Source organism: Pristiophorus japonicus, chromosome 14 (assembly GCF_044704955.1).
Source record: "Pristiophorus japonicus isolate sPriJap1 chromosome 14, sPriJap1.hap1, whole genome shotgun sequence".
Lineage (NCBI taxonomy): Eukaryota > Metazoa > Chordata > Chondrichthyes > Pristiophoridae > Pristiophorus > Pristiophorus japonicus.
In genome coordinates, this window is record NC_091990.1 from 118,124,867 (window position 1) to 118,141,932 (window position 17,066).

Genomic DNA, 17,066 nt, shown 5'->3' on the forward strand with positions numbered 1-17,066 from the left:
ATAGTTCTTTGAAAGAGTTGGCACAGGTGCGATGGGCCGAATGGCTGCCTCCTGTGTTTAGCCCAAACACGCTGTAGGACTTTATGCTCCACATGAGCAGGAATCTTAAACCCATTTGCCTGCTCTGTTCCCCATTTGCCTGCTCTGTTCCCATATCCCCCTTCCCTTGTATATCCACCATATCTGTCACCTCCTCAAAGAACTGTTATCTGGTTTTAAGATCTTGGCCTTTTACAATGGACATTATGTACAGTAATACCACATACTTTTATTGGCCAGAATATTAAAGTTTCAGAGGGTTCCATAATGGATACCTGGGAACAATTACCGGGTAGTTAAGTTGCATCATTGGGAGTTCAGGTAACTCCACAAGAAAAAGTAAGTTTATTTACCTTTGTAGGCTCTTTCTCAGTCTTTGAATGATTGCATTCCCCCACTGCTGGAGTTGAGCTGTGTTCGAGGGGAAGCCATGCGATGGGCTGTGCCCCCTCAAAATGTTGGGATGTGGCATCCCTTTTGTGCCACCAATTTATTTAAGTTACTACTTTGGAAGTTTATTGGAGCAGCAGTTTATTTCTCTCTAACTAGATTAGATGAGTGGAATGGATGGGTACGGATAAACCGAAATGCATACAGATGAAATCATGCACGTAAAGCTATTATATAAATGGTACAAGACTTGAGGGGTTGGACAGGTGGATTCACAGGATGTGCAGCAGACTGTCATTTGAAGAAAACAAAATGTCGGACAGGAGACAGTTATCTAGCCTGTCCCATACAGTTGTGATGGCTTTTGCCTCACGATTCAGACACGTCCTGTCCATCGGGAGTCATGTCCTGGGAAAGGCGAAAAACCTGGCAAATTCCTCTCCAATCTCTCTAGGCAATTGGAACTAGTCCGGGGACCACATTGACCATCATTTGCAATACTTGTCACCAATGTTCCCTCTAAATGTCTCGTACGCGGTCCCTTTAAATTTGCTGCCAGGCTGCGTATACGCAGTATCCCTTCCAGCAGCAGGGGCTGGTGAGCGGCCTGTGCGGGACCTCGTGATTGGTGTGTGGTCGTGCACCTTGGGGGGGGGGGGGGGGGAACTTTGCTGGCACCTGTTTGTATGTTGCAATCTCTGCCCCAGCCAGGAACTGGTGCAGCTCTTTTGAAGGTATACAGTGAATCAGCACTCGCTGTGTGCACTGGTTGACTTGTTCTAACTCTCTCTGGGAAATAGACTACTCAACATTTAACCTACTTTGACCCTTGCCTAACTTATAAACCTGACCCCTGTAAATAAATCTGGCCAATAAACTTGGTTTGAAAGCATTAGAAAAGCAAAATATTATTTAAATGGAGAGAGACTACAGAACGCTGCGATACAAAGGGATCTGGATGTCCTCGTTCATGAAACGTAAAGTTAGCCTGCAGGTACAGCAAGTAATTAGGAAGGCAAATGGACTGTTGGCCTTTATTGTAAGGGAGATAGAGTGTAAAAGTAGGGAAGTCTTGCTACAACTATACATGGCCTTGGCGAGACCACACCTAGGGGGCGAAATTGGTCGTCCGCCCATTTCTTGGTGGTATGTCGTTTCATACTGCTGGGGCGGAGTGTGCACGATTTTCGTCGCTTTTTTTCGGTATGCCGAGTGGTGTGCGGGCGGTGAGTTATTTTCACTTGGGAATCTTCGGGTCCCGAGTTGTGCATGCTGCTGCGAAGCTCCGCCCCCCCCCCCCCCCCCCCCCCCCAAGAGGCACCGACGAGAATCCACAGAGACTGCCGGCCTGAGAGCGACGTTCAGGTATGGGGTGGGGGGGAGGTGATTGCTGCTGTAGGGGGAATCACTGCTGTGGGGGGAAATACCTGTGAAGTTTTACCTGAAATTTTACAGATAAAGATGCATACCGCCGACTGAAGATCGACTTAAAATCACCTTTTCCAGGGCGGTCTGCAGGGTCGGCGGTATGTCGGTGGTAAGTGATCAGTTTGGCAATTTTGGGCGGTGTGCATGGGCGGACGGCATGCATACAGCCTGGCGGTATGTCGCTAATGAATTTTCTGACAGGCGGTATGCAGGTATTTTTCGATTAATTTGGTGATTTTGGGCGGTATGTCGGTGATCCGCAGGTGGTATGTCCACCAATTTTGGGCCCCGAGAGTACTGCGTATAGTTTTGGTCTCCTTATTTAAGAATGGATATACTTGCATTGGAGGCAGTTCAGAGAAGGTTCACAAGGCTGATTCCTGGGATGAAAGGTTGGGCCTGTACTCATTGGGTTTAGAAGAATGAGAGGTAATCTTATTGAAAGATACAAGATCTTGAGGGTGCTTGAGAGGGTAGATGCTGAGAGGTTGTTTACCCTTATGGGGGAATCTAGAACTAGGGGGCATGGTTTCAGAATAAAGGGTCGGCCATTTAAGAAGGAGATGAGAAGGAATTTCTTCTCTCAGGTCGTGAATCTTTGGAATTCTCTATCTCAGAGAGCTGTGGAGGCTGAGTCATTGAATATAGTCAAAGCCAAGATAGACAGATTCTTGAACTATAGAGTGAAGGGTTATGTGGAGTTGAGTCCAGGATCATGCTCAAGGGACCATATGGCCAACTCCTGTTTCTATTTCTTATGTTCTTGTGTCTGTTGTTTTTACGGACTGTTGGAGACTATATAACATCTCCATTGAATATACAGTATGAAAGGGCAACTGACATGGTTATCCCACTCCCAGTACACAAAATGGGGAGATTCTGGTTCATGGAGACTTGACCCACTTGCAGGGACTGCTTTCCTTCCACTATCAGAAGGACGATAATGAGTGTCTTTGCATATTCTTCAAATGCTGGCCTGCTTCCCATGCTATGATCCCTCCCGCAAGCCTTCACTGTTGGTAACAGTTTAAAAATTCACTGACAAACCACACTTACTGTTTAAATTATCAGAAGCAAACAGTAGTTCGTAAGAGCACAAGAGCACAGAAGGCTGTGGACAGAGAGTTAGATTTGGCTTATCCGGCAGTAGAGGAAACCTCGGGTCCATAGACGACGCAAGGTTCCCAGATGTGAGATAATTTGACAGTCAGCAGATGACTTTGAATCTTTATGAACCCGGGGATCTCACTGCTGGTGGGGGGAGTAGATTTACTGCTGGGATCTTGGGTAGATTGGGCTATGGATGATCATGCCCTAACGTCATTGTGTCACTGTGACCCATCTGTGGTTCCACCAGAACTTGATCTGGACTGGTTCAACTCCAGCAGTGTATGGAGATACTGAGCAAAGGAGCCCAAGTAATGTTTTGTCACTAACACCAGAGTTGTTTTAGATACATGCTACAGAGTTGGTGTGGGGTGACATTAGGGTCGCCAACCCTCCAGGTTTGGCCTGGAGTCTCCAGGAATTAAAGATTAATCTCCAAGATACTTGCTGCGAGCAGACTAGAGAGAAAAGTCAAAGGGGCATTTTAAAAAAAAAAGTATTATTTTCATTTTCTTTGAACAAAGTTATGAAAGGTATTGGAGGTTTAGAAAAGAGGCCATTTGACTGGCAGCCAAGAATCAACCAATCGGGTAGCTAAGTGTCTGACCACTTTCTGATTGATCGTGGGAAGGTGGTGCGCACAAGAATGGATGGGTCGGGTGACGAATGGTGGGAGCCTGGGGGGCGGGATGATTGGATGCAATCCTCAAGGTTACAGAGGAGATTCCAGTCTCAGCAATGGTTCAACTATTGAGTTAATTTTCATTCATGTGCACAAAGAATTTTATTTTTTGGGGGGACCGTAGACACACAGCTGTAGTGCGCCATGAGGTCACCCAGCACTCTGCCCCAGGCTACTCTATATCTCTGTGTCCAACGGTGATGCAACCTCTAGGAACATGGCCAACCTTGGTTGGCAACCCTAGATGACGTACTTTTAAAAAAAATTAAAGGCTATAAGGTAATCGCTACAAGTTTACTAGCATGTAATCTTTCTGTTAATTACCAAGGAAAGCACAGGTAGAGATGGAATAGTACTGTATCAGCATGGCTCCGTTTCTGTAGCTGCGGAGGTTATGGATAAAGGCAACTATCATTCCTTGCAACATACTTGTGATCCGAGTGCTTCCGATCATGGGGATGTCCTCCCAGAATCATTTTTTTCCCCAGTTACTGGAAAACAAGAGCTTGAGGCTTCCATTCCTTTGTGGAGGGAGTTGTGGGAGTGCTGACACAAAATGTTTCACACAGCTCTGTCTACCTTTTGTGAAGATTCAACCCAGTCCGACTGGGCATTTTTATGAATGTTGCAGGATCTCTGATGCTGCTGCTCAGCATAATATGGAGGACATGCTGCATGGGCAATATATTATGTAATAATGAGGATATATTGATGGATCTTTCCTCATAGCTGTAAAGGAATAGCCTTCAGAAAAACTATATATTGCTGGGTTGAATTGCTTGCATCTTTTATTCCCAATCCAGGAACTTGAGCACATAAATCTCGGCTGACACTCCAGTGCAGTCAGAGGTGCTGTCTATCGGATGAGCCATTAAACAGAGGCCCCGTCTGCCCTCTCAGGTGGACGTAAAAGATCCCATCGCACTATTTCGAAGAAAAGCAGGGGAGTTATCCCAAGTGTCCTGACCAATATTTATCCCTCAAATCAACATAACAAAAACAGATTCTCGAGTCATTAGCACATTGCTGTTTGTGGGAACTTGCTGTGCGCAGGTTGGCTGCCACGTTTCCTACTTTACAACAGTGACTATACTCCAAAAGTACTTCATTGGCTGTAAAGTGCTTTGTGACATCCGCTGGTCGTGAAAGGCGCTGTATAAATTCTTTTAAGTCCACAGAACATGTGGAAGTGCTCTGGTCAGCAAAACTAGAAGTAATTTAGCAGCAGGGGAAAAGTTTGTCTCTAAGCTGGCAGCTGCTTGTAAATTGCCAATGTGTCATGAGGTCAACTAGAGTTTAATCGCTGTAGCTGAAGGTAGTTAAGGTTTGTTGTTTTTTTTTCTTTCAGAGGCAGTTGGTCACAGGTGTGTCATAGAAACATAGAAAATAGATGCAGGAGTAGGCCATTCAGCCCTTTTGGCCTGCACCGACATTCAATGAGTTCATGGCTGAACATGAAACTTCAGTACCCCCTTCCTGCTTTCTCGACATACCCCTTGATCCCCCGAATAGTAAGGACTTCATCTAACTCCCTTTTGAATATATTTAGTGAATTGGCCTCAACTACTTTCTGTGGTAGAGAATTCCACAGGTTCACCACTCTCTGGGTGAAGAAGTTTCTTCTCATCTCGGTCCTAAATGGCTTACCCCTTATCCTTAGACTGTGACCCCTGGTTCCGGACTTCCCCAACATTAGGAACATTCTTCCTGCATCTAACCTGTCTAAACCCGTCAGAATTTTAAACGTTTCTATGAGGTCCCCTCTCATTCTTCTGAACTCCAGTGAATACAAGCCCAGTTGATCCAGTCTTTCTTGATAGGTCAGTCCCACCATCCCGGGAATCAGTCTGGTGAATCTTCGCTGCACTCCCTCAATAGCAAGAATGTCCTTCCTCAAGTTAGGAGACCAAAACTGTACACAATACTCCAGGTGTGGCCTCACCAAGGCCCTGTACAACTGTAGCAACACCTCCCTGCCCCTGTACTCAAATCCCCTCGCTATGAAGACCAACATGCCATTTGCTTTCTTAACCGCCTGCTGTACCTGCATGCCAACCTTCAATGACTGATGTACCATGACACCCAGGTCTCTTTGCATCTTCCCTTTTCCTAATCTGTCACCATTCAGATAATAGTCTTGTCTCTCTGTTTTTACCACCAAAGTGGATAACCTCACATTTATCCACATTATACTTCATCTGCCATGCATTTGCCCACTCACCTAACCTATCCAAGTCGCTCTGCAGCCTCACAGCATCCTCCTCGCAGCTCACACTGCCACCCAACTTAGTGTCATCCGCAAATTTGGAGATACTACATTTAATCCCCTCGTCTAAATCATTAATGTACAATGTAACCAGCTGGGGCCCCAGCACAGAACCTTGCAGTACCCCACTAGTCACTGCCTGCCATTCTGAAAAGTACCCATTTACTCCTACTCTTTGCTTCCTGTCTGACAATCAGTTCTCAATCCACGTCAGCACACTACCCCCAATCCCATGTGCTTTAACTTTGCACATTAATCTCTTGTGTGGGACCTTGTCGAAAGCCTTCTGAAAGTCCAAATATACCACATTAACTGGTTCTCCTTTGTCCACTTTACTGGAAACATCCTCAAAAAATTCCAGAAGATTTGTCAAGCATGATTTCCCTTTCACAAATCCATGCTGACTTGGACCTATCATGTCACCATTTTCCAAATGCGCTGCTATGACATCCTTAATAATTGATTCCATAATTTTACCCACTACTGAGGTCAGGCTGACCGGTCTATAATTCCCTGTTTTCTCTCCCTCCTTTTTTAAAAAGTGGGGTTACATTGGCTACCCTCCACTCGATAGGAACTGATCCAGAGTCAATGGAATGTTGGAAAATGACTGTCAATACATCCGCTATTTCCAAGGCCACCTCCTTAAGTACTCTGGGATGCAGTCCATCAGGCCCTGGGGATTTATCGGCCTTAAATCCCATCAATCGGATGCATTAAATGAAAGATCGCAGTGTCTATTAAATAATCTCTCTGCCTGAATCAGAGTGAAGTTTTGCCTTGTTTGTACTTTACATTCAGTAAAGAGGTTGGGAGTTTCTTTTCCTATTTAAAAAAAAAAACTCCAAGCTTAAATAAATAATTTGTGTCTCCCAGGCCTCCGAGCTTCGATCCTACCTGAAGTCAAAAGGGGCCGAAATTTCTGAAGAAAACTCCGAAGGTGGGCTGCATGTTGACTTGGCACATATCATCGAAGTCTGTGATATCTGTCTCAAGGACGATGACAAAGGTTTGTTTCCCCCCCCCTGCAAATAATCTGGTTCGTTTTGAAGTCTGCACCATGTCACCTTTTTGTTCAAGAAGCCTCGATTCCAAGCAGCGGCTTGCTGAAAGGCCGTTTGCTGAAAGGCCGTTCTCTGCAACCTTTCGGGGACCAGCTAAAGCTGTGTATGGTGACCCGAGAGAGCGGCTGGATAAGTTCAATGAACTTTATGCCGCCGTTTTAAAAATATTTTTTCTTTACGCATTTTTAATTCAGATGTGGAGAGCGTGATGAACAGCATTGTGTCTCTGCTCCTAATACTGGAGACCGAAAAGCAGGAAGCACTGACCGAAAGCTTGTGCGAGAAGCTGCTGAAAGCTCGTGACGGTGAGCGTCCATCACTCCGCCTGCAGCTGTGAGTATCCAGTTCAGAGCCCCACTGAAAGTAAAGAATTAACAATTTTTACCTCTTTTTTTTTAACCTTTGTTACCTCTAGACTTTACTATTCCCACGCATTCCTGGCTGGCGCCTCTCATTCTACCCTATGTAAACTAGAGGTGATACAAAACTCGGCTACCCGTATCCTAACTCGCCCCAAGCCCCGCTCACTCATCACCCCTGTGCTTGCTGACCTACTTTGGTTTCCAGTTAAGCAATGCCTTGATTTCAAAATTCTCATCCTTGTTTTCAAATCCTTCCATGGCCTCACCCTTCCCTATCTCTGTAATCTCCTCCAGCCCCACAACCCCCCGAGATGTCTGCGCTTCTCTAATTCTGCCCTCTTGAACATCCCTGATTGTAATCACTCAACCATTGGTGGCTGTGCCTTCTGTTGCCTAGGTCCCAGGCTCTGGAACTCCCTGCCTAACCTCTTTGCCTTTCTACCTCTCTTTCCAACTTCAAGGCACTCCTTAAAATATACATCTTTGACCAAGCTTTTGGTTACCTGCGCTAATTTCTACTTGTGTGGTGCGGTGTCAATTTTTAAAATCTCATAATACTCCTGTGAAGCGCCTTTTGGATCTTTCACTATGTTAAAGGCGCTATATAAATACAAGCTTTTAATATATTTTTCAAAAAGTGCACCTGACATGAACTGGGGAAATGGTTGAGTTACTGTATCGCAACTGAATTAATGAAGGTTCGGAAACAGTCCAGGACAATAGGAAAGCTATTCATTCCAAGAAAGCTGCTTCTCCTCTCAACCAAATTCCTCCAACCAACCATCCAACTGCCTTTTGAAAGTTGTTTTCTGTACCAGCTTGTTAGGCAGATGAATCCCAACATTCACCATGCTTTGATTAAAGAAATATTTCTCAATATCTGGTCTAAATTTAGCTTTTACCAATGTAAATTTATGTTTTCTGGACCTCCCTTGACTGACTAAAAGTAATATTTTGGGGTTATTTATCTACAACATTTAATATGTTGCATATCTAGAGAGGACATCTCTTGATCTTTTTCAGATTGTCTCTAGTCTTTCCATGCAGCTCATATCCTTTATACTCGAGAGCCCTTGGTCTTCTGCACCTTTTGCACGTGCTCTTTTTGTAGCGTGATGACTAGAATTGAGGCTACTGTGTGTCAGGCTTGGCTCATGGGTAGCACTTCTGCCTCTGGGTCAGAAAGTTGAGGGTTCAAGTCCCACTCCTGAGATTTGAGCACATAATTAGGCGAACGCTCCAGTGCTGCATTGTTGGGAGGTAGCGCTTTACAGATGAGACGTTAAACTGAGATCCCATCTGCCCTCTCGGGTGAATGGAAAATATCCCATGGCACTATTCGAAGAAGAACAGGAGAGTTATCCGTGACCAATATTTATCCCTCAACCACCGTCATTTTTTAAAAAAAGATTATCTCGCGATTAGCTCATTGCTGTTTGTGAGAGCTTGCTGTGCGCAAATTGGCTGCCGTGTTTCTTATATTACAACAGTGACTGCACTTCAAAAGTACTTTGGCTGTAAAGCATTTTGGAGTCGTGAGAGGTGCTATATAAATGCAAGTTCTTTTTATTTGACTGTTAGCTGACAATTGCATTTTCAAGCATTAGCCACTTTGAATCTGTGCCTTTGCTGGGTGGCTCCAAAGCAGTTTTCCCTCTTTCCGCATCCCGCCAGCTGTTTCCAATGTTGCTCAGAGATGTGACATCATGTGAGTTGTTTATGCTGGTGGGAAAATTAAATTTTTTTTAAAGGAAAGCTACAGTATTCGAGTTAAGTTTATCCTTTTTGTTCAGTTAAAAAGAAAGAAATAGTTTGAATAAAAATTACACTCTCCTCCTCCCTCCCAAGGCTTTTTCCTTTTAATATTACAGCAATAACAAAGCCTCCTGTAGGCAGGGTCAGGCTGGCATGGAGGAAGATACCCCAGGCATTGCACAGAACAGCATCTTACCCCAGTGTACGAGAGACCCCAACCAACCTTGCGAGCTCCCCCAATTGCCGCATCCCCTTCAACACTGCCCAAACGTGACAACTATGTTCATAAACACATTGGAGCAATGTGCGCAAATACCAGACCAACAAACAGCGGCTCAACAGCTACATCATACATTGTTAAAATTTGTGTATGTGTGCACACTTCCTGCACCATTTCTCCCAGGAGCTTAGCTTTTAGCAACATTACTGAATCCACACTGCAGCCCCTCCATTTGTAGTTTCTCAACCTTGCAACCTGTTTCTTTGAACTTTTTGGGATGTGTATATTATAATCATGGCATTAACGTTCAAGTCCTTCAACTTTCCCCTCTATTGGTTGTGAAATGAGTTTGGACAGAGTTTCCCTAATGGACCTGGCCCCGCAGCTCACTGTGCACCTGCAACGTCATTCGGATAAAGCAGTGAGAAATCACAAAGCCCCAACTGTACCGTTCTGAGGTTGGGGCAGACAGACTGGAGAAAGATGAACTCTGCATCACACGTGACGTGGGAGACCTTGATGCTAAGACAACTTGAGAATGTATTCACTTTCTCGCCTTTTTAAAAAAAAATCTTAAAAAATATTGGCCCAGAATTTGCGGTCGGAGGGGCGGGCAGATGGTTCTAACCCGCTAAAATTTCTACGAAAGGTACCTGGTGGTCCCGGAGATTCGGAGAGTTGCAGTCCTGGGCCTCCACATGAAGGCCTGCATGGAGACCCTTGTATCCCAGGAGCGCAAGGGTTTCCTACGTATCACTGGGATCACTCTGTCCCCTCTTCCAGGTCATCTGTATATTGTAAACAGTTGTGGTCCCAGCACCGATCCCTGTGGCACACCACTAACCACCGATTGCCAACCTGAAAAGGACCCATTTATCCCGACTCTCTGCTTTCTGTTAGTTAGCCAATTCTCTATCCATGCTAATACATTTCCTCTGACTCCGCGTACCTTTATCTTCTGCAGTAACCTTTTGCGTGGCACCTTATCGAATGCCTTTTGGAAATCCAAATACACCACATCCATCGGTACACCTCTATCCACCATGCTCGTTATATCCTCAAAGCATTCCAGTAAATTAGTTAAACATGATTTCCCCTTCATGAATCCATGTTGCGTCTGCTTGATTGCACTATTCCTATCTAGATGTCCCGCTGTTTCTTCCTTACTGATAGCTTCAAGCATTTTCCCCACTACAGATGTTAAACTAACCGGCCTATAGTTACCTGCCTTTTGTCTGCCCCCTTTTTTTAAACAGAGGCGTTACATCAGCTGCTTTCCAATCTGATGGTACCTTCCCAGAGACCAGAGAATTTTGGTAGATTATAACGAATGCATCTGCTATAACTTCCGCCATCTCTTTTAATACCCTGGGATGCATTTCATCAGGACCAGGGGACTTATCTATCTTGAGTCCCATTAGCCAAGAGTGTAGTGTAACAAAATTTGCAGATGACACAAAGATTAGTGGGAAAGCGGATTGTGTAGAGGACACAGAGAGGCTGCAAAGAGATTTAGATAGGTTAAGTGAATGGGTTACGGTTTGGCAGATGGAATACAATGTCGGAAAATGTGAGGTCATCCACCTTGGGGGGGGGGGGGGGGGGGGGAAACAGTAAAAGGGAATATTATTTGAATGGGGAGAAATTACAACATGCTGCGGTGCATGAATCCCAAAAAGTTAGTTTTCAGGTGCAGCAGGTAATCAGGAAGGCAAATGGAATGTTGACCTTCATTGCGAGAGGGATGGAGTACAAAAGCAGGGAGGTCCTGCTGCAACTATATAGGGTATTGGTGAGGCCGCACCTGAAGTACTACATGCAGTTTTGGTCACTTTACTTAAGGAAGGATGTACTAGCCTTGGAGGGGGTACAGAGACGATTCACTAGGCTGATTCCGGAGATGAGGGGGTTACCTTATGATGATAGATTGAGTAGACTGGGTCTTTACTCGATGGAGTTCAGAAGGATGAGGGGTGATCTTATAGAAACATTTAAAATAATGAAAGAGATAGACAAGATAGAGGCAGAGAGGTTGTTTCCACTGGTCGGGGTGACTAGAACTAGGGGGCACAGCCTCAAAATACGGGGGAGCCAATTTAAAACCGAGTTGAGAAGGAATTTCTTCTCCCAGAGGGTTGTGAATCTTTGGAATTCTCTGCCCAAGGAAGCAGTTGAGGCTAGCTCATTGAATGTATTCAAATCACAGATAGATAGATTTTTAACCAATAAGGGAATTGAGGATTATGGGGAGCGGGCGGTTAAGTGGAGCTGAGTCCATGGCCAGATCAGCCATGATCTTGTTGAATGGCGGAGCAGGCTCGAGGGGCTAGATGGCCTACTCCTGTTCCTAATTCTTATGTTCTTATGTACGCAGATCGGCCCAACCTATCAGAGTAGGGGGATCCCCATTCATACTTATGTGAATTCTGTAAATGTAGAACCACTAAGTATGAATGGGAATACCCGTAGAAACAATTTTTTAAAAAATCACATATTTCAAAGGAATAAAAATGGAAGTCAATTAATTATTTGAAACAAAAATTTAATTTTTTGAAAAATAAATTTACATATTTTAAAGGGTCTAAAAATAAACTTGCTTTATTAGGATTTTAAATGTTTAAATTATTTTTTTTAATATATTTTTCTGTCCTTTAAAAGTCTTACACTGATGAAAGCAGGCCAGCTTTTATCAATTGTAAGAATTTGAAGGACATTCACTGGGAAGAGGTTGGGCAAATAGCCCAACTCTCTGCCCGCAGAGGCCCTTTAGTTTCGGATGCGGGTGATCTGTCGAAAATTCTTGATAGATCACAAGTTCCGAGTTTAGTTGCAGGTGCTTTGCATACCTAAACCCGGAACTTGCGGGGACCCCACGGGAGCGTGCGCACCTCGTGTACACCCGTGGGGAGCGTGAATTCAGGCCCATTAACTTTCTTTAAATAGCACTGCTTCTTGCAAGAACTGTTCTAATTAATTTAAAGAACACCAGTTTGTACTTATTAATTATTTTTATGCAATGTGCATGGTGGTCTTTTCTTTAATAGGTTGCGTAATCTTTTCCATGGAATGGAGGAGAATGCTCCTGCCAGGTACATCGTATACTGCAGTCTCATCAAGGTGGCAGCGACCTGTAATGCTATTCAATACATTCCTTCTGATCTTGACCAGGTGAGTTACTGTCTCTTCGTGTGCTTTACTTCTTAGTTTATTAGTGCCGTTCACTGCTAGGGCCTTGAGGTTTGTGTGGACAAGGTTCTGGGGGTGGGGGGGGTGGGGTTGTTCCAGGCCATTCCCAATATTACTACAGTTCTCTTGCTGACTGACAATTCTGCTTGGTGGTGTCCCTTGTCAGCCTCAGGCAGATTGGGATTTGTTCTGGGTTCTGAGCTACATTGACTCCCCGTTAAGCAACGCCTTGATTTTACAGTTCTCATCCTTGTTTTCAAATCCCTGCATGGCCTCGTCCCACCCTATCTCTGTAACCTCCTCCAGCCCTCTTTTCTCCCCCCACCCCCCCCCCCCCCCCCCGAGATCTCCGTTCCGTCGATTCTGCTCTATTGATCATCCATTATTTTAATTGCTCCACCATTGGCGACTGTGCCTTCAGCTGCCAAGGTCCTGAGCTCTGGAATTCCCTCCCTCGCCCTCTCTGCCTCTTTACCTCCCTCTCCTGCTTTAAGACGCTCCTTAAAACTTACCTCTGACCTGCTCTAATATCTCAAGTGGCTCAGTGTCAAATTTTGTTTGATAACACTCTTGTGAAGAACATAAGAAATAGGAGCAGGAGTAGGCCATACGGCCCCTCGAGCCTGCTCCGCCATTTAATACAATCATGGCTGATCCGATCATGGACTCCGTTCCACTTCCCTGCCCGCTCCCCATAATCCCTTATCGGTTAAGAAGCTGTCTTATCTCTGTCTTAAATTTATTCAATGTCCTGGCTTCCACAGCTCTCTGAGGCAGCGAATTCCACAGATTTACAACCCTCAGAGAAGAAATTCCTCCTCATCTCAGTGTTAAATGGGCGGCCCCTTATTCTAAGATTATGCCCCCTAGTTCTAGTCTCCCCTATCAGTGGAAACATCCTCTCTGCATCCACCTTGTCAATCCCCCTCATAATCTTATACGTTTCGATAAGATCACCTCTCATTCTTCTGAATTCCGATGAGTAGAGGCCCAGCTTCCTCAACTTTTCCTCATAAGTCAACCCCCTCATCTCCGGAATCAACCTAGTGAACCTTTCGTAAATATGGAAACCAAAACTGTACGCAGTATTCCAGGTGTGGCCTCACCAGTACCCTGTATAACTGTAGCAAGACTTCCCTGCTTTTAGACTCCATCTCCTTTGCAATAAAGGCCAAGATTCCATTGGCCTTTCTGATCATGTGCTGCACCTGCATACTAACCTTTTGTGTTTCATGCACATGTACCCCCAGGCCCTGCTGTACTGCAGCACTTTGCAATTTTTCTCCATTTAAATAATAACTTGCTCTTTGATTTTTTTCTGCAAAAGTGCATGACCTCTCACTTTCCAACATTATACTCCATCTGCCAAATTTTTGTCCACTCACTTAGCCTGTCTATGTCCTTTTGCAGATTTTTTGTGTCCTGCTCACACATTGCTTTTCCTCCCATCTTTGTATCGTCAGCAAACATTATACGTTATACTCGGTCCTTTCTTCCAAGTCGTTAATATAGATTGTAAATAGTTGGAATCCCAGCACTGATCCCTGCGGCACCCCACTAGTTACTGATTGCCAACCCGAGAATGAACCATTTATCCCGACTCTGTTTTCTGTTAGTTAGCCAACCCTCTATCCTTGCTAATATATTACCCCCAATCCCGTGAACTTTTATCTTGTGCAGTAAACTTTTATGTGGCACCTTGTCAAATGCCTTCTGGAAGTCCAAATCCGCCACATTCACTGGTTCCCCTTTATCCACCCTGTTCGTTACATCCTCAAAGAACTCCAGAAAATTTGTCAATTATGACTTCCCCATCTCAAATCCATGCTGACTCTGCCTGACCGAATTATGCTTTTCCAAATGTCCTACTACTGCTTCTTTAATAATGGACTCCCAACATTTTCCCAACCACAGATGTTAGGCTAATTGGTCTATAGTTTCCTGCTTTTTGTCTGCCTCCTTTTTTAAATAGGGGTGTTACATTTGCTGTTTTCCAATCTGCTGGGACCTCCCCAAAATCCAGGGAATTTTGGTAAATTACAACCAATATATCCACTATCCCTGCCGCTACTTTCCAAGAGCCTAGGATGCAAGCCATCAGGTCCAGGGGATTTATCCACCTTTAGTCCCATTATCTTACTGAGTACCACCTCCTTTGTGATTGTGTTAAGTTCCTCCCACCTTGTAGACCCTTGACTATCCACTGTTGGAATATTATTAGTGTCCTCTACCGTAAAGACTGATACAAAATATTTGTTCAGAGTTTCTGCCATCTCCATGTTCCCATTTACTAATTCCCCGGTCTCGTCCTCTAAGGGACTAACATTTACTTTAGCCACTCTTCCTTTTTTATATACCTATAGAAACTCTTGATATTTGTTTTTATATTTCGTGCTAGTTTACTTTCGTAGTCTATCTTCCCTTGCTTAATAATTTTTTAGTCATACTTTGCTGGCTTTTAAAAGCTTCCCAATCTTGGGAAGTTTTACTACGTTAAAGCTGCTGTATAAATACAAGTTGTTTTATTATGTGTGTGCGCTAAACCATGTACATGCACTTTGTAATGCACCGTTACTGTATTGAGACACCAGTGAAGGAAGCTCTGTTGCTAGTTTTGAAGCAACCATTTTTAACATTGACATTTATACTGGGACAGAAAGTATTAATGGATCAGTGATTTACTTACTATTGCACAGATCTGCTCTCTCCCTCCACCCCCGCCGGTATGTTGGCTATGTATCAATAATGCCTATGATAAATCATCAATCGCTGAAAAATATTGTGAATGTGTTGAATATTGCTGGTTAGATTGGCTGCCGAGGTAAGATGTGGTAGAAGTTTCTCGAGTGGGCTGTCATTGCACCTGCTGTCACAGGCTTGTGGTCTACATGATGAACACAATGTCAAAAATCAGTGAATAAGAAGTTAATGATTATCGCCTAGGTTCGGAAATGGATAACAGACTGGAACCTCAGCGTAGACAAGAAACATCATGTACTGCGATTACTTTATGAAGCACTGGTGGACTGCAAGAAAAGGTATCGGCACATATTAAATTTAGTTAAGAAAAATGTATTGGTTACATTGCACTTGATTGATGTTTTCTATCCTTGAGATTTTTTGAGGTTCATGCAGGTAAATGGAGTTATCTGTCAGCTGTGGCTCAGTGGATAGCACTCTCGCCTCTGAGTCAGAAGGTCGTGAGCTCAAGTCCAGGGACTTGAGCACACAAATCTAGGCTGACACTCCAACGCAGTGCTGAGGGAGCGCTGCACTGTCGGAGGTGCCGTCTTTCGGATGAGACGTTAAACCGAGGTCCCATCTGCTCGCTCAGGTGGATGTAAAAGATCCCGTGGCACTATTTTGAAGAAAAGCAGGCCAATATTTATCCCTCAATCAACATAACAAAAAAACAGATTATCTGGTCATTATTACATTGCTGTTTGTGGGAACTTGTTGTGCGCAAGTTGGCTGCCACGTTGCCCAGATTACAACAGTGACTACGCTCCAAAAAGTACTTCATTGGCTGTAAAGTGCTTTGAGACGACCGGTGGTCATTAAAGGCGCTATATAAATGCAAGTCTTTAAGATACAGATATCTAATTGAATGGCAGAACAGTCTTGAGGGAGCTGAATGGCTGCCTCCTGTTGCTATTTTGCTTTGTCTGTTAAACTAATTGAACATTGCCAGCTAAACAAATACTTTTCCAGTAACTGCTATATTATGAATGACTGACTGTGCTTGCACAAGGACATCAGTGTGGTACTTGGGGGTTCTGCTCAATGTATCTATTACATTAGTACGTCAGTTTACTCTGTCCACAGTAACTGTAAAGGCTATTAATATTGGGGGAAGCAGTTGCTGTGTACAGCCATTGGCAGGAAACAATTAAAGCACTTGAGATAGGCCTCTTTGCACCATCCGCCTTTCTGTCTGGATGTCATAACTGCCAGCTTTCCCCGTTGGGTCTCTGAGCCACGACTGCTGTTTTGCATTCTCACAGACCGTCTCCTGTCTTTCTAATGACTTTTCCTTTCAAATCCCTCGCCATAAAGCTTTGAAAGTTCCTGCGTGAGATGACATCGATGAGCTGCTCGAGCTTAGCTCTGATTTAGAGCTCGGTTGTTCAGGGGTGATGTCAGGAAGCACTTCTTCACACACAGGCTAGTGGAAATCTGGAATGCTCTGTCCTCCAAAAAGCTGTCGGGCGGGGGAGGGGTGCTGGTGTCACTTGAAAATTTAAAACTGAGATTGATAGATTTTTATTCGGCATGGGTATTCAGGGTTACGGAACCAAGGTGGGTAGATGGGGTTAAGATGTAGATCAGCCATGATCAAATTGAATGGCGGAAGAGGCTCGAGGGTGATGTTCTCCATAAAAAATGTTTGGGTGCGCAGACTTGTTAAAATATCGTGCATGCACGGTTTTTCCTATTTAAAGACCTGTGAGCCGGCTGAGCAGGAGCTGCAGAGCACTGCGCAGCGCACAGCTTAAAGGGAACATTGTATAGTATTAGGAGCCAAGGACTGAAAGTTATCAGAGGAAGATGCGATGGCCCAAACTAA

The 17,066-nt window shown here is 44.4% G+C and overlaps 1 protein-coding gene across 1 annotated transcript in view; it reads left to right on the plus strand.

Annotated features, from left to right (window-relative positions):
* The window catches only part of eif3m (eukaryotic translation initiation factor 3, subunit M), a 55,651-nt gene that overhangs the window by 1,314 nt on the left and 37,271 nt on the right, over positions 1–17,066 (plus strand). The window contains exons 2-5 of the mRNA XM_070899546.1: positions 6,789–6,921; positions 7,171–7,309; positions 12,358–12,481; positions 15,443–15,537. Of these exons, the coding sequence (XP_070755647.1) occupies positions 6,789–6,921; positions 7,171–7,309; positions 12,358–12,481; positions 15,443–15,537 (491 nt within the window). The remainder of the gene's footprint in view (positions 1–6,788; positions 6,922–7,170; positions 7,310–12,357; positions 12,482–15,442; positions 15,538–17,066) is intronic.